General features: G+C 41.1%; 1 protein-coding gene across 2 annotated transcripts in view; it reads right to left on the reverse strand.

Annotated features, from left to right (window-relative positions):
- Positions 1–10,679: 10,679 nt before the first annotated feature.
- Positions 10,680–20,396, reverse strand: part of triqk (triple QxxK/R motif containing) — a 30,035-nt gene continuing 20,318 nt past the window's right edge. For both annotated transcript variants that reach the window (XM_072674788.1, XM_072674789.1), the window contains exon 4: positions 10,680–11,944. In XM_072674788.1, the coding sequence (XP_072530889.1) occupies positions 11,837–11,944 (108 nt within the window). In that variant the 3' untranslated portion in view covers positions 10,680–11,836. The remainder of the gene's footprint in view (positions 11,945–20,396) is intronic.

Below are 20,396 nucleotides of genomic sequence, written 5' to 3' on the forward strand. Positions count from 1 at the left end.
CAATTTTTAGTATGTGTGTGTGTGTGTGTGTGCATGTTTGTGTGTTTTAGAGTGTGTGTGTGTGTATGTGTGTGTGTGGTTCCTGGTCTGGACAGGAACTGGCAGTGAGCCATTATCTGACAGCCAACAGACCCAGGTGCGCAGAGCCCAGGTGTGCGTCTATGAATAACACAATGAGCTAGTGCAAACAGAGAGAGAGAGAAAGAGAAAGAGAGAGAGAGAGAGAGAGAGAGAGAGAGAGAGAGAGAGAGTAAGAGAAAGAGAGAGAAAGAGAGAGTGAGCGAGCACAAATGCAAATGGAAAAGGCCTGGTGTCATGGCTCACCTGTTGAACACCTGCAAAATTCAAGCGAGCACAAAACACAATGCACAGCCCCTAATCAAGCCTTTAAGGAGTGTGAACTCTTCAGTGTTTTCCCCACCCTGTTTACATCCCATTTCACATTCACGGGTGCTCGCAACGGAAGCGAAAGGCCGCCCCTAAACAAACTTGCAGAAAGTTTCTTCCGCTCGCATTAATCATCATGTATCGCTGCGTGTCCTTTCTCTGGAGTGTTCCATCTCCATTTCACCTTCCACCATTAAAAACACATCAGGGATTAAGGAGGCAATCAAAGTCTGTTATAGAGAGCGAAATCCTTTAAGTCAGGCATTACCACACACCTCACAAAGCACAGAGGTGTTCTAATCCACACACACACGCCAATCCTGCTAATGCATTCACAGCATATTCAAACACACCGCACTCTCAGCTCGCATTTATATTCCAGATACTGAGGCAAGTTTTAATATTCCATATGAAGCCGCGGTGGTTTGTTCCCTCCGTCTCTTGTGTGGTATCGTATACTGAATACTATGTGTATAAAGCACCATCTACAGTCCTATTAATCGCGAGTGCACAGTCCAAAAATATCCAGACACTCCTGGTAATTAGCGCAGCTCCACACCTTAAAAATAAAGATGCTTCAAATGGTTCTTTGAGCGATGCCATAGAAGAACCACTTTGAGTGCATGCATGAGGTTGAAGAACCTTTTAAGAATCTAAGGAACCATGTTCTTTGCACTTACACAGCTCTACTACAAACATGGTTATATTATGGCACCGCTTAAAGAACTTTAAAGGTGATATTTCCAACATTTGAAACCTTACTAAGGCAGCAAACAGCTCATTTCTATGCAAATATGTAATAAAGTGTGCCCAGAGCAGAGAATGAAGTCACACACCCTCTGTGTGTGTTGTTCTCGGCCTTTTGTATTCATTACCAGTCCGGTGGTGCGTGCATGTTAGTGTTGCCCTGTGGAAATGTTAGCCCCCTCCATGTTTTAATTGGTCTTCCCGAAGAGACACTGGGCATGCAAGATTGCAAAGTGCAGGAAGTTCAGGTGAAAGCAACTGTCCAAACATTCCTATATCTATTAATCAGTTTTGTGCATCAAGTCATCTAACAACATGTTGATACAATAAACCATTCAAAAGTTTGGAGTAGGATAAGCTCCATGCCAACAGCCGAGCTCAGCAGGGTCAGGAACATTCGCAGAGTTGGTGCGAGTAGGTCGAGCTGCTAAAAGACAGGCTCACCAGGGTTGGGGCAGGTTAGCCGTTATGCTGGGCTCAGTGGAGTTGGAGCCGCGATGCTAACAGACACTGCAGCCGAGCTCAGCAGGGTTGGAGCAGGTTAGACGTTATGCTAACAGCTGGGCTCAGTGGAGTTGGAACTAGATAGCTGCTGCAGCAGCACAGCAGTCAGATAAAGCCAGGAATCCCAGAGTAACAGCGTACACAGGAAGGACGTGGAGAGCGTGAGAGTGTGACAGAGAGATGCTAGCATTCTCTCACCTTGGGATGACGGCACAGACCCAATGAATATGGGCTGAAGATGCTAGTGTAAGCAGTGCCTCCATATCTAACTGCTCTGTTGTGCTTTACTGTGTTTAGCAGCCGCTTTCTCTGGGCTGCAACAGAATGCTGAGAACACAAACGGGAGGAAGGAGACATCGCTGAATGTGAAGCGGTTGTTTTGGTGTGAGATGCTGGTGCTTTAGTGCGATATTTAGTGGCAGAAAGCATCACATAGCGCTCCTTTAGGGCACAGCTCACACAATCTCCATAGGAAAGCACTGACCATATGTGGAGAGTGGAACCGTGTTCTGCTGAGTGTACAGTTGGGATACACCATTTACCTCACTCATGTTCTTGTAGATCAGATCATCACAGCAGTGTTCCACCTTCTAATGTTAAGCCTTCCCAGAAGAATAGAGGCCTCTCTCTTAATACCCTTCATTTCAGGAGAAACCTTGGTTGGGCAGATGTCTACAAGCTTTTGGGGGTATAGTGTATATACGTATGGGTTCAGCAGTCTTTGCCCGTCTTCAAAGGCAAGGTGTTTGGATCAAATGACACACAGAGGATGGATTCTATAGAAGTCTGAGGTGATAGACTGTATTCGTCATGTGAACGGAGGACGTAAATGCCTTTCATACGCACCATTCCGCAGAAACACGCTTTAATGCTAATTGCTAATTGTGTACTATATGATGCATGGCTTCTTTTGATATGCAAATGCTCTCTAGGCAGCAAGCCAGGGTACTGTGTCATTCATAAGAAAACGCTACAAAAGGAACAAGAAACAAGAGCTGAATGGAGAGAGAGACAGTAGAAGAGTCCGACCCGAGTGGGCAGCGTAGCATGAATCACCAGTTGTGCAGTGGAGCTTTATACCTTTAATGACTGGGTTGTACACTACTGTTACTGGCAAGCATATTGAGGATGTGTTATAGAGGTCAGCTCCCATATGTCACTTGTAAATGAACGAATGCCTGGAGAAGGGGATACTGTAAGGATGGGAGAAAGAGGGGGCGTGCAGGAGAGAAATATAGCGATTGAGGGTGATGGGGGGAAAGGCCAAAACATTTAGATGGACATCTACGAGTGATATGGCATAACAGTTGATGTCTCATAACAGTGACGCATGTTGAAGTCTTGGCTATACACTACCAGTCGAAAGTTTTAGAACACCCCCAGCAGTTTCTTTTCAGTAGTTCACTGGTAGTGTTGCTTTCTCCAGGTCCATTCTTGTTCTGCATCTTAGCAATGGCTGTCACCTGTCATCAAACCTGCGGTTTCAAGCCTTTACAGTTGAAATGAAGAGTCCAGTGAGGTCCAGTGCTGAGCTTTGCTACAAGGTGTTGTCATGTGAGCTTTCAGGACCTTGTGTTCTGATGCTGTCGTGGATTTAAGAGTTTCAGATCTCTTCCTGTACCAGACCTAAAGTTTTCTCCAGTTTCAAGAGCCTTTAGGTTGTGTTTTTGGATGACAGATAGAGCATTATTAAAAGTGTGGATATTTTCTTTAGATGTATGTTGTAAAACAATTACTTATTTCCAAAAAAGTACCATTAGAAATCCCTAGACTTTGCACTATAACAGGTTATTCACAGGACTTGAATGTCAATTAAAACATTGAGGGAGTTCTAAAACTTTTGACTGGTGATGTATGTTAGACGGTAACTGAACGATTGGTTTTTGTAGTTCTTGTAGTCTTGTAGTCACTTTCACAAGAGTCAAATTGTAATGGTGAGATGACGGGGTTGGAGCATCTCTGGATCCTATTCAATACTGCATAATATTGCAATACTGTATAGATTCTCAAAAACATAGTGTTGATTTATTAATTAATAGTTTACGTTTAAAGATTCCTTACAGACAGTGGTTCATTCTGTGTTGTATAAACACAGACCGTTAGATAGCAGTGTTGTACTGTATTTAATACAATTCCACTGTTCTGATTTACTCACCTTAAATGCACAGTGTGTTTTTTATACTATGATGTTTTTTTATTTTTATTTGCTTACACTTTGCTTAAAGTATCACATTATATTAACTGGTAATCCTTGTTTTGTGGTATGTATTGTATATGTATCACCAGATTCTTGCCAATACTAAGCTCCATCTACCCAGAGTGCCCTGAGGATGGATTACCCACAAATCAGGTGCCTCACCAAGTCTCACCAATGTGCAAGAGCAATAAAGGCTATCCCATCTGTTTTGAATCGATAGAATGGCTACTGTGGCACAAGTTGTATGGAACTGTGTAGCTGCAGACTGATCAGAATGCCCATGCTAACCCCTGTCCACTGTCAAATGCACTGCACTGAAATCAGAACTAAACATTGCAGAAGTCCTGTTTTATCTCGTGCACCGTTTACCATTGGGATGTTCTGGAAGTTCAGTCCCCAGAAGCTCCACCTCACAACTGACAGGAGGAAAGGTTCTTGGTGCCAGATACCACAGGACACCTTCAGAGGTCTTGTAGAGAAAGCCTGGAGGACCAAACCATATTAAGCTCATCGGTGTGTGTACAGAAAAAGAGAGAGCGTGAGAGGCAAAGCACATGAAAGCAAACAGATAGCGAAAGGAGAGATAGAAAGAGTGAAAGAGAGAGAGAGGAAAAGGCTGAGAGACGGATAAAAATTGAAATCCGTAAATGAGTCTCTCCTGAGATTGAGCTTTGCTTCATCTCTTCTGCCTGTCAATGCTGCAGGTGCCCATACACACACACAGGAGAGAGTGTGCTTCACTGGAGCATGCAGTCGGCACTCTTCTCTGAATACTGAACACATACACACACATACCCACACCCACACAAAAAAAATCCATAAGGCCTAAACCATGCACTGAAAGCTTAGCAGCCCTAGGTCAGGCAAATAACATAGCTATACTCCTCAGTGCCTCTGCCTCCATCTTCAAATCACCCTCTATAGATGATTATATACTTGACATAGCTCGGGAAGAAAAAATTCACAATCATTGAAAGAATAGAGGAGATGCAACAAACTGTATTAACTTCAACCCAGTCTGATGTAATAGTGAACACAAAGGAAGAATATCGACCAGAACCAGGTTTTTGGAGGCAGAAGAGAATAGAAAAACTCCAGGTGGCGGTAGCTGGTTGTTAGTACACTCTTGGAGCAAGCACCATGGAGAGTTCAAAGCCAGAGTGAAAGCAGAACAAACAGTACTTTTGTCCATAGGCTCTGAAACACAGTGTACAGAACTGCAGGCCCATGCATAAATGATACATGGGCAGATCAATACACTGAGCCCGAGCTTTCTTCAGAGAATCATCACAATCAGACAAATTTAGAGTCGTGACAGAAACATTATATGCTCATGTTTTCTCACTGTCCGTTGGGTCGTTTGGTGTACTGTCAAAATCAATTAGAAATTCTTTTACTTGGGGAAATACCAAAAATAAACATTTTCCATGCCGAGACTCACCTGTTTCCAGATTCACCAAATATCTTATCTTATTATCATGCCCTTTCAGTCAAATTGTGTCCTTTGCCCATGATGATCGTTTTGCGCTACAACTGACTGGTGTGCGTGCTTATTTACATGTTCAGAAAACCCTCTAAAATGGCATCTATGACGTCCCAGGTCGAGTTCATTCCAAACCAGGGGTGGTCATAATATTCTCAGATGACTGTGACAGTGGGGGAAGGGTGGTTCTTGGTAACCGCTAATTTTGTGGGATGTTCTAGAGTTTACATAGTAATAGTATACAGGCTAACTTTTACCCATTTTACCCATTTTTACCAATTACCCACCCATACATTCCCCGATCACATGCAATGCTTTCTACACTGGGAGGGTGACCGACACACCGATACCAGGCAACCAACACTTTCGGAAGAAAGTGCTGTGTACCCAGCTCTGATGCATCAGACAGCAGACAGTAGTGCCGGCCAGCATTGTAATGGAGTGATGTTGGGTGAAAGTGCCATCTACACACCCAAGAGAGAATAAAGCCAATTGTGCTTTCTCGGGCCCTAGCTGCCAAGGACTAGTACCATGACCGGGATTTGATCCTCTGGTCAAAATGACAGAGCTGGACCACTTGGGCCCCTTGCTAGCTTGGAAAGTTATAGCTCCAACGTTACCCAACATTGTGACCGAGCAGCTGGTCACAAGTGCTGTAGCTACAGGAACATATTTTAGGGAGTGCATCCCTGTGTTTGGCGAAGGGGTGGGGGCTGGCGGGGGTGATAACATAATAAGTGGTCACCATGGGCACATTAAAACTGAGGTGTCTTGAGCGCAAAAACAAAGAGCAAATAAACAGTATCTTTCCCACTGAAAACAATTCAATGGTTTTCCGTTCTGCTGGATACCATTATTGGCAAGAGATGGACTATCTAATGAATACAATGTAGCCTATAGCAAAAACAGAATGCTCATTAACCTTTGGAACAATGGTGGGGTACATGGATATGATGTTCTCTGGAACGTACTCAAGGGGTCACATGAGGGATCGACTTTCTGGCTTATTTTTTTGTTGTGTGGAGATTTAACTATGACTACTCAGAGATGATCTGCCTTTGAGAGGCTGCCTGCTGCTATTTGCCAAAGCTGCTAAGGTAAACATCCAACAGGGAGTGCTGCATCCTAGATCATGTGGTAATAGTCATGACCTATAGTTTGAACATGGTTATAGTAGAAAAGTTGAAAAGTTCGAACCCCTTCCCAAACTTTAGTTGAGCAGTTTTGAGTTATTTAAAAGAATCTTCCACTGTAACTTTTTTTTATAGAATTAAAAGTGGTTCTTCTGCCAGATCGTCATTTTCCATTTGATATTTATCCGAACTCATCATAATTTTAATAAGTGGTGCATGGATGATTTGGCCAAAACCATAGATGTATCATTCAGGATATAAATAGCTGGGGTGGTGGTTGGTGTGGAGTGGTGCAGTTCAGATTAGATGTACATTAGATCATCAATAATGGTGTTATCAGTAAGACGCCATCTTACAAAAACACTAGGCCTATTTACTGTGGATTATGTGCATTTATTGTAAAGCCTGACACCATCATCTAAATCCTGTTTGTAGATAAGAGGAGTTCGAGCAGTCTCCACACTGTAAATCTCTCCCATTTACAACCAATGCTAGAGTATGATTATGATTCATCACTAGACAAACACTGGAGCATTTTTGTGGGAGGTGTAGGGCTGCATGTGTGTGGGAAGGCCTCTCAGCGACACGGAGAGGGAGGTGGACCCAAGAAGGAGTAATTACTCTGCCTGACATACTTCACATGACTAATGAGACAATCGCAGGCCGCCACAACCAGTCCATTTGTCACCTAAAAGCTTCGGCGCCGTGCAACACATCTCCTAGCAGTGCAGCTAAGGTTAAGCTAAACACTGCCTTGGTAGCGGCTGATTAATTCCCGCATAATAGACGTGGGAATAAAATTCAATAGATCATTTCCAATTAGCCAAGATCTCCAGTACAGAGCAGCCACCAAGGTCACCAAACCCTTTGTAAGTTGCATTAATTACTGAGCGCTGCTCAGGCGGCCTAGCAAAAGGCTAGATCTAATAGCGGACAGGGTCAGTGAAATCGATTTCAGAGCTGCATTAAAAGGTAGCATAGATCAGTGGCCAAGTCAGCTGTGCAGGCCCCGTCCAGCAGCATCAGAAAGACACAGAAGATGGAGCAAAGCTGAAAGCGTGAAGATAGTCAGTACATTAGAGATTCTTGCAGTATGGAGTGATACTAACTTAAAGAAAAAGAATGATTTACACAATTGCCCCTTTACTTTATACGTAGACATTCTTTGTCCAAAGAGAGCATTGTGGACATGGGGAGGCAAGTGGTCAGCAACAACACTCAAACAGACTGGGGCTGATGTGATGATTGATTGGTTTTAACAGGCCCACATTTTGCCAAGAAAACATTCCCCACACCATTACACTACCTTCAACAGCTTGGACTTTTGACACAATGCTGATTAGGTCCATGGATTCATTCAGTTGGCACCAAATTCTGGCCCAACCATTTGTGTGCATACATCAGACAAAACATTTTTTTTTCAGTCTTCAAATGTCCAGTTTGGTGAGCCTGTGTCCACTGCACTGTCAGCTTTTTTTCCTTGGCTGAGAGAAGTGGAACCCAAAGCTGACTTATGATGCTGTAGTCCATCCAACTCAAGGTAAATCTTCCTCTCTGCCGCACCTCTCTGCTATGAAACCTGTTGTGTTCATAACTATTTTATTTAATCATTTTTTGAGAAGTAACCTTGGTGCTGTAGGTCTCATTCCTTTCACCAATATTGTAAACAATGCTGATTCACCAACAAGAGCACAATTCACATTAAACCATTCAGAATTATTTAGTTTACATAATTCATCTACACCTTGAAAATTGACAATAATTCACCTTTAAGAGCTTTCTGTTTTGCCTACCTCTGTGTTTTGCATTGCCATGATGTCACATTTGATATAAGTATTATACAGTAGCTGCTGCCCTTGATTCAGTCAGATGAAACCAAAGTAGAACTGTTTGGTACTGTTTGGAGGAGAGTGAATGCCGAGTTGCATCCAAAGAACACCATACCAACTGTGAAGCATGGGGGTGGCAACATCATGCTTTGGGGCTGTTTCTCTGCAAAGGGACTAGGACGACTGGTCCGTGTACATGAAAGAATGAATGGGGCCATGTATTGTGAGATTTTGAGTGCAAACCTCCTTCCATCAGCAAGGGCATTGAAGATGAAACGTGGCTGGGTCTTTTAGCACGACAATGATCCCAAGCACACTGCCAGGGCAACAAAGGAGTGGCTTCATAAGAAGCATTTCAAGGTCCTGGAGTGGCCTAGCCAGTCTCCAGATCTCAACCCCATAGAAAACCTTTGGAGGGAGTTGAAAGTCTGTGTTGCCCGCCGACAGCCCCAAAACATCACTGCTCTAGAGGAGATCTGCATGGAGGAATAGGCCAACATACCAGCAACGGTGTGTGGCAACCTTGTGAAAACTTACAGAAAACGTTTGACCTCTGTCATTGCCAACAAAGGATATATAACAAAGTATTGAGATGAACCTTTGTTATTGACCAAATACTTATTTTCCACCATTATTTGCAAATAAATTCTTTAAAAATCAGACAATGTGATTTTCTGATTTTATTTTTTTCTCATTTTGTCTCTCATAGTTGAGGTCTACCTACGATGTCAATTACAGGCCTCTCATCTTTTTAAGTGGGAGAACGTGCACAATTGGTGACTAACTAAATACTTTTTTTTCCCCACTGTGTGTGTGTATATGTATGTATATATATATATATATATATATATATATATATATATATATATATACAAACCACAGAAGAAAGCTTTAACTAAGCAAGAACCAACATAAGCATCCAATAGTTTCTTAGTTGTCATGTTTCTATATAAAAACATTGCCTATACTAAAGAACCTGCATAAGAGTGATGGACAGAGTAAGTTATTAGCAGTATTTTACAATAAATGCCCATCGTCTGGTGTGTACGCTTGTTTCAGGCTTGTGTTTTTCCATAGAGAACAGTTCTTAAGTTAACATTTTCAAAGTCTTTTCGGTACAGCATGCAAACGCGGCCAGATTGGCCAAACCCATCGCCACTGAGGCACTCAACAAGTCAATACCACATTATTATTCAAGGAACGACCTCAACGCCATTGTGAATACAGCTCCAACGAACCTCTGACAATGGCAGCACATTCATAAAGGCATGCACTGCCTTTAGAGGCTATAGAGATGATTAGCAATGGCGTGCCGCTTTCCTCTGATAAGTTCAGCTCCTACTGATTGCCCACTATTGGCCACCTGTTGTTCCTAATGAGCGTGGTGAGGTGTGAATTTGAATCGCTCCCAGCTGTAAGGCTGGGTTCGTGAACTAACACGGCCCTGCTGGCTGGAGCTGACATTCGTGGCAGTGGGCATGGACAGGCCAGGCTACCACACTTTAGCTGCCAGAGGCCTAATGACCGAAGCTGCCCGAAGCCCTTTCAGCACAGACGGTTCCTCACCCAGCCCACGCTAGCACAGGTGGCCTCCTGGGAGATCTCCCACAGCCAAAGCAACCACGGTAGCAGATGAGTCTATAATGCACATGCACACACACATACAGTTCATATAAACCTATAAAGTGAAGAAGGTAAACAGTCACAACATGAAGCTGCAAGAAGACAAAAATGCATAGAGATACTGCCAATTTGGGCAATTACATAATCGCCAGACCACAATCATTTTCCACAGTCATTAGCTTTCATAATCAACTGTTTACATTGTTACAAACAGGGTGTGAATTACCTGTTTTTGTTTCTCAGGTTGAAGCAAATTAACTACCTGAAACCTGTTTTGCTGCTTTACTGTTTTACTGTATTTGCTGCAGAGTGTTGAAGTACTTTCTAATAATACAATCACTGTTTATACAAACCCTTCTTTTCAGAAGATGGGGGAGGGGGGTTATATAAGTTTAAAAATTCACAAGTGTATAGGTTATAAAATATATTTATACAAGAGATGTTAGAGCTGGAAAATGCAAATAAAAAAAACATTGCTATAGACCTTCAGGTGATTGCTGCTAAAGAGGATCTACAGGTTATTAAATTCAGAAGACTTTTTCTAGCCTGTACTGCAAATGTTTACTCCACGTGCTTAATAAACAATGTGAACAGTGCAACTGTTTGTGTGTCATTAGTTTAGTTAGATTTCACTTACTGTTTCTTGAAACTGTAGCTGCAAAACCTATTTTTCAGACCAATTCTGACACTGGCCTTCGTGAGTAATAATATGCTGTAACTAGGGATTTTTTTTTTGTCTAAGCAATAAACAGAAAAAGATTAGTCAACAAGCCATTGACAAGGTTTTATTTCGATTGAACACAGTCTTGCCACAAAAGAAGACTTTGCCTTCGAATCAGAAACAAAGAAAAATGTTTTGTTCAATTGATTCTTCAATTAATGATAACAGAGACCCTTCCTAGGAAAACAAGCATTAAGCAGCGAGGCACTAATCCTGAGCAGAGACGTGCACGTCATGCTGGGAATAATAAACCAACTCCCACTCTCTGGAATGAAATGAGTCGGTTCTGGATGTTTGCACAAGTTTTAATACACAATACAAAACGAAGAGTAAATTAATCTCGAATGTCATCGACCTTCATACTTTCCTTTCCCTCACTTTCTCTCTCTGCCTGATACATATAAGGAAAAACACTGCAGGTCAGCGAGTAATGGAGGGCCATGTTTTTCATCTTGTTCAAACTCCTCGAATGACACACGCACACACATTAGCAGAGAGCACGTCAAGGTCTTCATGACAAAGTTAGAGGTCTTTTATTGCTACTCATTCATAGAGGCTGACAGTATTTAAGATGCTAATAAGATGGGCTCTGACAGAGTGTGTGACAGAAAGAGCACTTCAGTATTCCACACACACCCTCAATCAGTGGCTGGCTTTTCCGTCTTTAATCTCCTTGAGTTGCGATCCATAGATCCGCGGGCAGGCCATTTGTGGAGAGGAATGCACATGCATGACTGCGCTAAACACATTGGAATATATATATATATATATATATATATATATATATATATATATATATATATATATATATATATATTGTACTGTCCATAAAGAACCAGAACTTGTTGTCCCACATGCAGGTTGAGAGCAGGTAGAAGAAAATTACATTACATCCTGTCTCAAAGGACATAGAAAACTCTGAAAACTAGAAAAAAAGACAAATTTATATAATCGGTTTAAAAGGACATTCCAGCATCTTGCAAAAAAAGGATGACCTTGGCTCATCAGGGTTCATTTCTTACTTGGACTATATTGCCTTCATTTGGCCTTTTCTTTAGCTGCAGCAGCCCTGAAGGCCACTGAGAGGTTCAGATGCAGGAGAGAGTCTTGTTCAGCATTGTGCCACCGGCCCTCTGTAAACGAGGAATCCTATAATGAGGTTGCTGCTCCCGGCCTCCCAGAGTCCTCCGCAGTGTCATTAATGACAGATGATTAGTCCACTTCATTGTCCAGGTTAAGCTCTGTGCTCAGGTTGAGGTAGAAGAAAGCATAAACGCCCAGGAGGAAGACCAGCACAGCCAAAATCACCAGGATGGTGTCCTACAACAGGTAGAGGAAGGGGAAATAAAAAAAGCAATTTCAAATCACTGCAAATGTGGTACAAACTGGAATGATCTGCTAAAGCAAGATAAACAACTGCAGTACAGCCATTACCAAATGACTGAAAAAAAACTACACACAAACAACTGGAACTATTCCAGAGCTTAGGCCAAGCTCCACTAAAATCCCTGTCTCCCATAGTGTAAAGCCTAGAGGGAGGAACAGAATAAGTGGGTGTCAGTGGACCAGCACGTACACAGGTGTGTAGAAGTATACTGTATACAGACCTAAACAGGTAGACAAGGAGGATGTGATCAAATCTAGGATGTTTAATGTGTGCTGGAGGTGGAGAACCATTTGAATCATTAGGTTTCATATTGTGAAATCACAGCCATCCAAGACTTTGTCAGCCAAGTCAAGTAGAGCTGGTGGCAACCTTTTTGTAGGCTTAGTGTGCATGTAAATGTGTGTATCAGCCACGTAACAGTAACACTGGAGACCACACTTTCTAATAATATTGCCAAGGGGGAGCATGTAAATAATGAAGAGCAGTGGGCCAAGGACAGAGCCCTGAGGAACACCATGTGAGAGACTAGATGGATCCAACTTAGGCTTGTCGATAAAGACAAACTGAGGTCTATCAATAAGATATGATTTAAACCACAGGAGAGCAGCATAAGTGATGCCCAGCATTTTTTTGAGACTATCGAGCAAAGTGTCATGACAGAGATTGTTGGTGCAAAGTATATCTAAATAAATACAACCATGAAAATGGATTTCCTAGAAGTTGTTAATGCTAGAAGTTGTTTTTGCTGGTTAATATAAAAGCTATATAATAAAAAAGCCTAGACATGAAATATACACATTTTAAAAATCAGATTGTATTTTCATAAATATATACATCTTTAATTTCAGAAAATATAAAAACACAGCGTGAATCACAAGTAATGTTTGTTGGCTAATGATGGCTTATTATTTCTAAATGCCCCTTCACTGTTAATAATTAAAAAGAAAACATATTTAATATGATGAAAGAAATCTGAAATGTTTTTGTGTGCAATAGGAAAAACAGAACTAAACATTATACTGTTAAACCAGAGTCATCACTGCTTTCTAGCCCTATGTGGAAGCACACAGCAGCCTCTCTGGGCTCCACACAAAGAGAACTCAAATGTTGTCTCACGTCCAAATTTCTCAAGTCATTTGTCTCATTTCCAAGATATCTATGAGCATCAGACACTGCTGGAATATGGTAAATAAGTCATGAGTAGAGAAGCTGCAGAACCTTGGCTTGCCAAGATTGCAGAGTCATCCAATTCAACCGTCCAAGGGAGGCAATGCGAGAGGAAACTACACAAAAGTACACACAGATAGCTGCTGTGTACGCTAGACTAAAACTCTAAGCTTTTATGTCTGCTGCTTCAGAAACAGGACAACCTCAGATTGCAATGACTACACAGCAGGAGCTGATCGAGGGACACCCTTCAGCTAAATGGGCTGTTCATTAGCGGTTTTAGAAAATATTGATATATCAGAGTATTGTGATATTATGTATTGCAATACTTTATTGATTTAAAAAAACAAACATGCAAATATGCAGACAGACATTGGCAGACAGTGGTTCATTGTGTGGTGTTTAAACCTGACTAGAAAGCAGTTTGATGACATTTTGATAAAATTAAATATATATCTCAATATTTCGCCTTGCTTACAGTTTTGCAATGTACTGACCTACATTGTATTTACTTATTTGTGGCAGACCGGTACAAAAGTTGGTATACGTAGTGTAGTAGGTAACACCACCACCTTCCCTGTGGCAGAGTGGGGTTCAATTACTAGTTTTTGTGCCACACCTCTAACACTATATTCGTCTACCTGTGTAACTTGATTTAAATGTAAGTTACTCCAGATAAGAGCATCATCCAAATGCCATAAATGTAAGTATTAATAAAGTATTTTTAACCCCTTAACACAGAAAGGCTTATTAAACACTAAGGCCTATTTTTCAGTATCTACAGAGAGTTCTGTACAAACTGGTGGGGCATTTCTTTGGTAATAAAAGTTTCAGCTCATAGGCTTTTTAAGGGGTTAAGCAACAGAAATCAAAGATAACAGTTGAATGACACACACAGGCTGGTAGTTTGGCTAACGCACATCATGACAAACACGCACAGCAGGCCAGCTTGAATTATTTACATCATAAAGCGGTCGCACAGATTGGCCATTTGCTGGCCATTTGCATGTAAAGCAAGATGAGAAAAAAAAAACTGCACAGTCATAACAAAATGTATCTGAAAAACATCAGTCCTGCTGATAAAATTCTCGAATGACCCAAAACACTCCAGTCAGAAGCTGTCAAAAACGTTCGGTCCATGAAGCAGGTTTGAGACCACAAACATGGGGGCCTTAAGTGCAACTAATGTGTTTTAAAAATGTGCTTCAGTGTATGCAGGTGTGTGTCATATGCCAAACCATAAATGCTTTTTGCGCAAAGACCTCCGCAGCTTTCCACTTTTCACATTCCCCTGTTAACTTTACAGTTCGGCAAAGTTCACAAGCAACCTTCACTAAAGAACGTCAAACTCTGCAGTACAGACTTTCACAGCTTTTAGAGCTAGTGAAACTGTTGTTGTTGGCGCAGAGAGCTTTGACAGTGCAAAATGAACCTTTAACGTTACTGATCACGTCACTAAAACTGCATCTTTAAATGCTCAAATCTCGGGCCTGCCCATCATTTTATGATGTCTACAGGCAAAAGCATGCATAACGAGCGCTCTGTGAACACGTTAACGGAGTCATAGACTCTACTCATGGACACAATGGCCTCAAGAAAAGTTAATCTCCCAGAAATGTCTTAATTCTAATTAAGACTTCTACTTAATAGCAAAGTTAAACTGAAGATAGCTGCAGGAGTGGCGTTCAAATCTGAGTTAAATTGTAAAAGTTAATCATTACATTTTGTGCTAAATTACAATCCTCATCAACCACTCTTTCATTAAGTGCAATTGTGCATTTAGCAAAGCAATTGTTCCTCATCGTGATAACTTATTATCAAACTTTCTAATCAAATCTTAAGTACTTTTGGAGACTTTCCCTCAGTGCAGCACTATGGGCAATGAGACGAGATTGCATAGATATGCTGCACAAAGAAAGAAAATTACACTACTGCACTGAAAGGACTGGTGGGTTTTTCAAGTGTGTGTGTTCGCTCACATTGTCTGGTTTGATTCGGAACTGCTGGCACTGCAGCCTTTGTAGCACATGGCTGGATTTATGGTGAAATGGGACATTTGATGTGAAAACAATGCTAAATTAAAAGCAACTCAATGATATTGTTCATAGAGAGTGGTGCTTTTTAACATCTAACACGATAACCTGAGACAGGAGGGTTTTGTGTGCAAGGAATCTATGCAAGAGATTAGAAAAAACAACCTAAAATGAGGTTCAAAAAGAGAACAGAATTAGAAAGATTTTATGAGGAAACACTGAAGCTACGCAAATGTACCAGCTTACTATTTATCTCTTAAATCCAAACTTCCTTTCTGCATCACTTTACAGCAGTGGGGAGAACCGAGGGCGGCGCAGTTTGTTGATTTCCCTGTTTTAATCCACTTACTAAACCTGGCATTTAACAGGTAAGTTGAATGAAGAAAATCCATCCCTCCAGAACAGGAGTTCCTCACATCTGCTTTTTACAGGCTATAATGGTACACTGGCTCAGGATGGGAAAAAAAACTCAATTTAAACACCTATACAAGAAATTCTATGTAAGAAATACAATCTGTTAGTGGGCATTAGACAGATAAACAAGTTTGTTCCCAACCAACCAGCATTCGGGTATTCTGACTAGCTAGTAAGGGAAAACAAACAAAGAAACAAAGAACAACAAAAAAAAGTACCACATAAAGAAACATTAGCAATTCATTATTTTATATTCAGAATGCACAGTCAATGTCAGACGCATGAGCATTCTTGTTTCTTTACGGCCCGACTTTACAACTAATAGAATTTCTTTTAAAGCAACACTATGGAAAATTGGCATTTCTTGCTCCTGTGCTCCCCCTATAGTCAGGACGTGTCATTTGTACTTTTGTACATTTGTACAGCAGTATTTTATACAAATATCATCGGGATATGCAGCATTAAGCAGTTCTTGCGAGTATATTCTGCCCTGCTTCTCCAAAGTTAAGCTAAGTGTAGTTAGCAGCGTGCCAAGCCTGGAGTAGCAATGACAGAGGTGCTATTCTCCCTATTACAAATCAGTGGAGCATCACAGTGATTTTGAAGCTGTTATTTTTAGGTACAAATGTCACATAATGTTACTTTAAAGGTACTTTAATGTTACTTTAAAGATAATTAGTCAATTTTGATCATTCAAATACAGTGGGAAATATATATGACATTATAAAACTACTACTAGAAAAACACTGAGGAAGCCGTTCAGTGCCCTGTATCACTGTGTGCAACTATTACAAGCAAAGGGATGAAGTTGAATGCAGAATTAGCATATTTCCTCCTTGACAGGTATAAAAAACAGGTAATAATTCCCAGAGAAACAGACTTTACATAACCAATGGAGTGCATAAATCTTTATCACTTGGAGAGTTCAGTAAAGTAAAGCTTTGGGGAAATAAATGCAAAACTGGTCAGCTTCAGCTTCCAATGCAAACCAACTAACACAGGTGGTGAGAAGCTAAATTTCATAGTGGGCAATGAATGACGTATCAAATGCTAACACCATCACAACCTTCGGACACAGGAGCTTTATGCCATGCTGGCTGAATGCCACCGCTATACCAAGAAGAATTAGTGTAGTATATGTGAGGAGCATGATTAGATTAGATGCTTTTTTATCATTTTGTTCTAACCAAATGTTGTGTTGAGGTTAAACACAGACACACATTCATACGCACACACACATACACACAGACACACAATTCCTCACAGAGACAAAGATAAGTCCTCCAACAAATAGAGGGCTAATAATAATTCTACCAGATAAACTGAAGGACGGTTATTAAAAGTGGCCACAATGGCCATGACTATCTGTGTACAAGCTGCAGCAGCTGCCGTGGGTGTGTACGTCCTCATTAGCTCTCACTGGCCACTGCATTTATCTCATTCCAGCCAGACTCCAAACAGCTTAAGTCGTTCCTAATTGGAAAACTTTTAAATTTCATGCACTTTAGTTTCATTTATTACCCCCATGTTGATTTAGTTCTCAATTTAACTGGCTTGCGCCGAGACATAATTGCTATCGCATCAAAGGGGGCTGTTTGGACTGTCTCATGTCTGTCTCTTGTGAAATGTTTCAGCAATATTTTCTTCACCTCCACACAAGCGTGGCATAAGCCAGTGTGCTGGCGCGCTACTGGAGCTTAAACTTCTGAAATCTAATCAGGTTTATGCTTATTGCAAGACTACTAGGACTGCCACGATCACTCAATTAAAACTAAATACACTGACTTAAAAAAATAATTTACCTTCATGATTACTCAGCAGTGATTCATTGGCAATTTGCATGATAATTAGTATTTTAATTTTCTTACCAGTCTCTGACAGTAAGAAACAGAACCTACTTACGGTCAAAACTTTGAACACCCATGATTTTGCAAATAGTGGTAAAAAAAAAAAACAATTCTGCACAATTGTAGCATATTTAAACATGAGATTTGCAGGAGATTCATCCAAAGTTTTACTTAACTCAGCTCTCTAAATGAAGAAAATGATTAATATACTCCATTTATTTAGTAAAGTCTGTCTCTCAAACAGTTCTGTGCATTATACAGATTTACAGTGTTTACAGACTTGTCCAGGAGGAACGATGCCAGTTCTGGGTCCAACTTAACCCCCTTCACTTTTACTAGTTCTCTCCATTTTGGAAAAGCACTTCCAGTGTTAACTCTTGTTAGCATGTTTGATGTTGTGATGTCCTTAAGCAGTACAACATGTATTTTTTTTATCCACAGTACAAGTTAATGGCAATTCAGGATGCCTACTGGATTCCGCCATGTTTTTTTTTCTTGCCAAACTGATAAAGATGTGGATGTAATGGTACAATGATGAGGATCTCATACAGAGACTGACAGAAGATGAGACTCTGGTTTAAGGAGCAGTTATTTAAAGAGGTTTTATCAGGCACACAATAATAATAATAATAATAATAATAATAGTAATACTAATAATAATACTATATATATGCTCTCTGGTGTGTGTGTATGAAGTGTTTGTATATTTTATGTATAGATGTACATATTTGAATTACTACAAAAAGGGGATGAGAAATTGAGTAACGTACCTTGAAATGAAGACAACATACAGTTATTATGCATTAACCCAAACATTTTCATATGTATATCTTCTCAAATGCTTCCTTTTGTCTTATTCTTTTATGTAAATCTAGGAAACAATTTTGGAATATTTGAAATGATTTGTAGGTTGATTATTGTTCATTGCTATCAATTTCATTGTGTGGCCAGATTTTAAAACGGATTACTCAATTAAGCATCAAAAGTAACCGTAGATAAGTGTATTACTAATCAAATTGATACTGAGAGCACTATGGATAATGAACGCAACTAGTGCACATCATCTGCAGAAGTAAAGATATTTCTCATTTACATATGCACATTAAAACACAACAGTTTCTCTTTTCTATGTAAGATTATAGAGCACATGATGAAAAACTCTGGGATAAGACCAACAGCATCATGTGACAACTCTGCAACAGCTGTGGCCTGCTCACTGTGTCTTCCCAGGCATATGGCAACAGGCCATAAACTCTCCATCTTTCACTCTAACACACACACACACACACACACACACACACACACTTCTCCACATCTTTCCTCACTTTCGTTCCCAAGGTCTATCTGTTTCACTGCACTTCCTCAAATGTCCTCGTATGACACATGCAGCTTCTCTATCCATAAATGTGTTATCAGGAGTTCAGCTCCGCTGCTTTGAGCAGCTATAAAGTCCAGCCTGCCAAATGCCACTGGCCAACAGAAACAATGGTTATAGGATTTACTCTCCTGTTAAGTGGCTGCCTACATCCCACAGCAAGCACTATTTGCCAGACCCAGGTGTGTTGTACACCCCCCACCACCACCCCCGCCCACAGTCACTGGCTGGCGGGCTACAGTTTGCAAGTGGTTGTGTGCGTGTGCACAGCATAACAGTGAGTTTCCACATACGCAGCCTGTCAGCGCTCATAAAGCACAGACGTGTGAACAAGCCTCATAAACACAGCTCAGATAAGCGCTCAAACACCAGCAAGCAGTGCTGCTCTAGCACCGGAAATACCCTCCGTTTTGCACCGACGGAGCTGTACGAGGTGTTGATCCACCTCCACCTCAATCCTGTAAATACACTAACAGACACCAGTTTTGTAATGAGGGATCAGTCCAAGGTTATATCAGAACTAGCAGGTTTTGCTCTGTTGTTGTACTGTGATGAATGTTACATAGTGCTCTATACTGATTGGAATTGGAGTTTTCTTCACTAGCTTCCTATTGCTGCCCGAATCAGATTTAAAACCCTGATGCTGCAAAGTCTAAACATTTGTACCAGAAGCCCTTCGAGCAAAGCTTGGATTGAGTTGCACTCATTACTGACACAAAAATGTGCAAATGCAAACACACACACGTGCGTTGTGTTGCCTTTCCAGAGAAGTATTGCCAAAATAATAGGACTCTCTGGAGCAAATAACCATGAACCTATTAGCACCATGCCTAATGCCAGGCTAGAGGGGAAAAAAGTTCCCCAGCAGTGAGCTGTGGACAAGTGGAGCTGTGTTCTCTGGAATGATGGTGCTCCATCCAATACTTTTGGGGTGAAGTGTGGGATTGGGAATGAGGTTGATGATTATCTAACATCCTCACTAACGCTCTTGCCGCTAAACGCAATCAAATCCTCACAGCAATTCTCCAAAATTTAGTAGAAAGCTCTCCCTAGACAGCAGAGACAGGTACTCCAACAAAAGCAGGAAAAATCTCTTTTTAATATCCCTGATTTTAGAAGAACTTGCTGGAGTCTTCGGTTCCCTCTGGCATCAATGACCTGTGAGGCGAGAAGTCCAGATGTACAGAGAATGGACTTGCACATTAAGTGCCTCTCAATGGCAAAACAGTGGTGCCCCATGGGCCACTGATGTCAGAGGGGAGCGACAACTCCAGCTAGTGACCTTCAGTCACATAATACAGGCACAACATCTCGCTAGTGTCATCCGATCTATGGGTGGTTATTCCCATTATTAGGCAGGTGGTCATAATTTTCTGATATGACTGTGTATATGCACAATATATGCCGTTAAGTACAATTTAAAGGTTCAACTTCATTTCAGAGCTGCATATCTCTGGCTGAAACCATTAACACATGCATTGGAATGCGAAGCAGAAGAGTGAAACAGTTAAAAACCATGGGGCCTGTGGATGTTTAGTATTCAGTGCCA

Source organism: Salminus brasiliensis, chromosome 3 (genome assembly GCF_030463535.1).
Source record: "Salminus brasiliensis chromosome 3, fSalBra1.hap2, whole genome shotgun sequence".
Classification (NCBI taxonomy): Eukaryota; Metazoa; Chordata; class Actinopteri; order Characiformes; family Bryconidae; genus Salminus; species Salminus brasiliensis.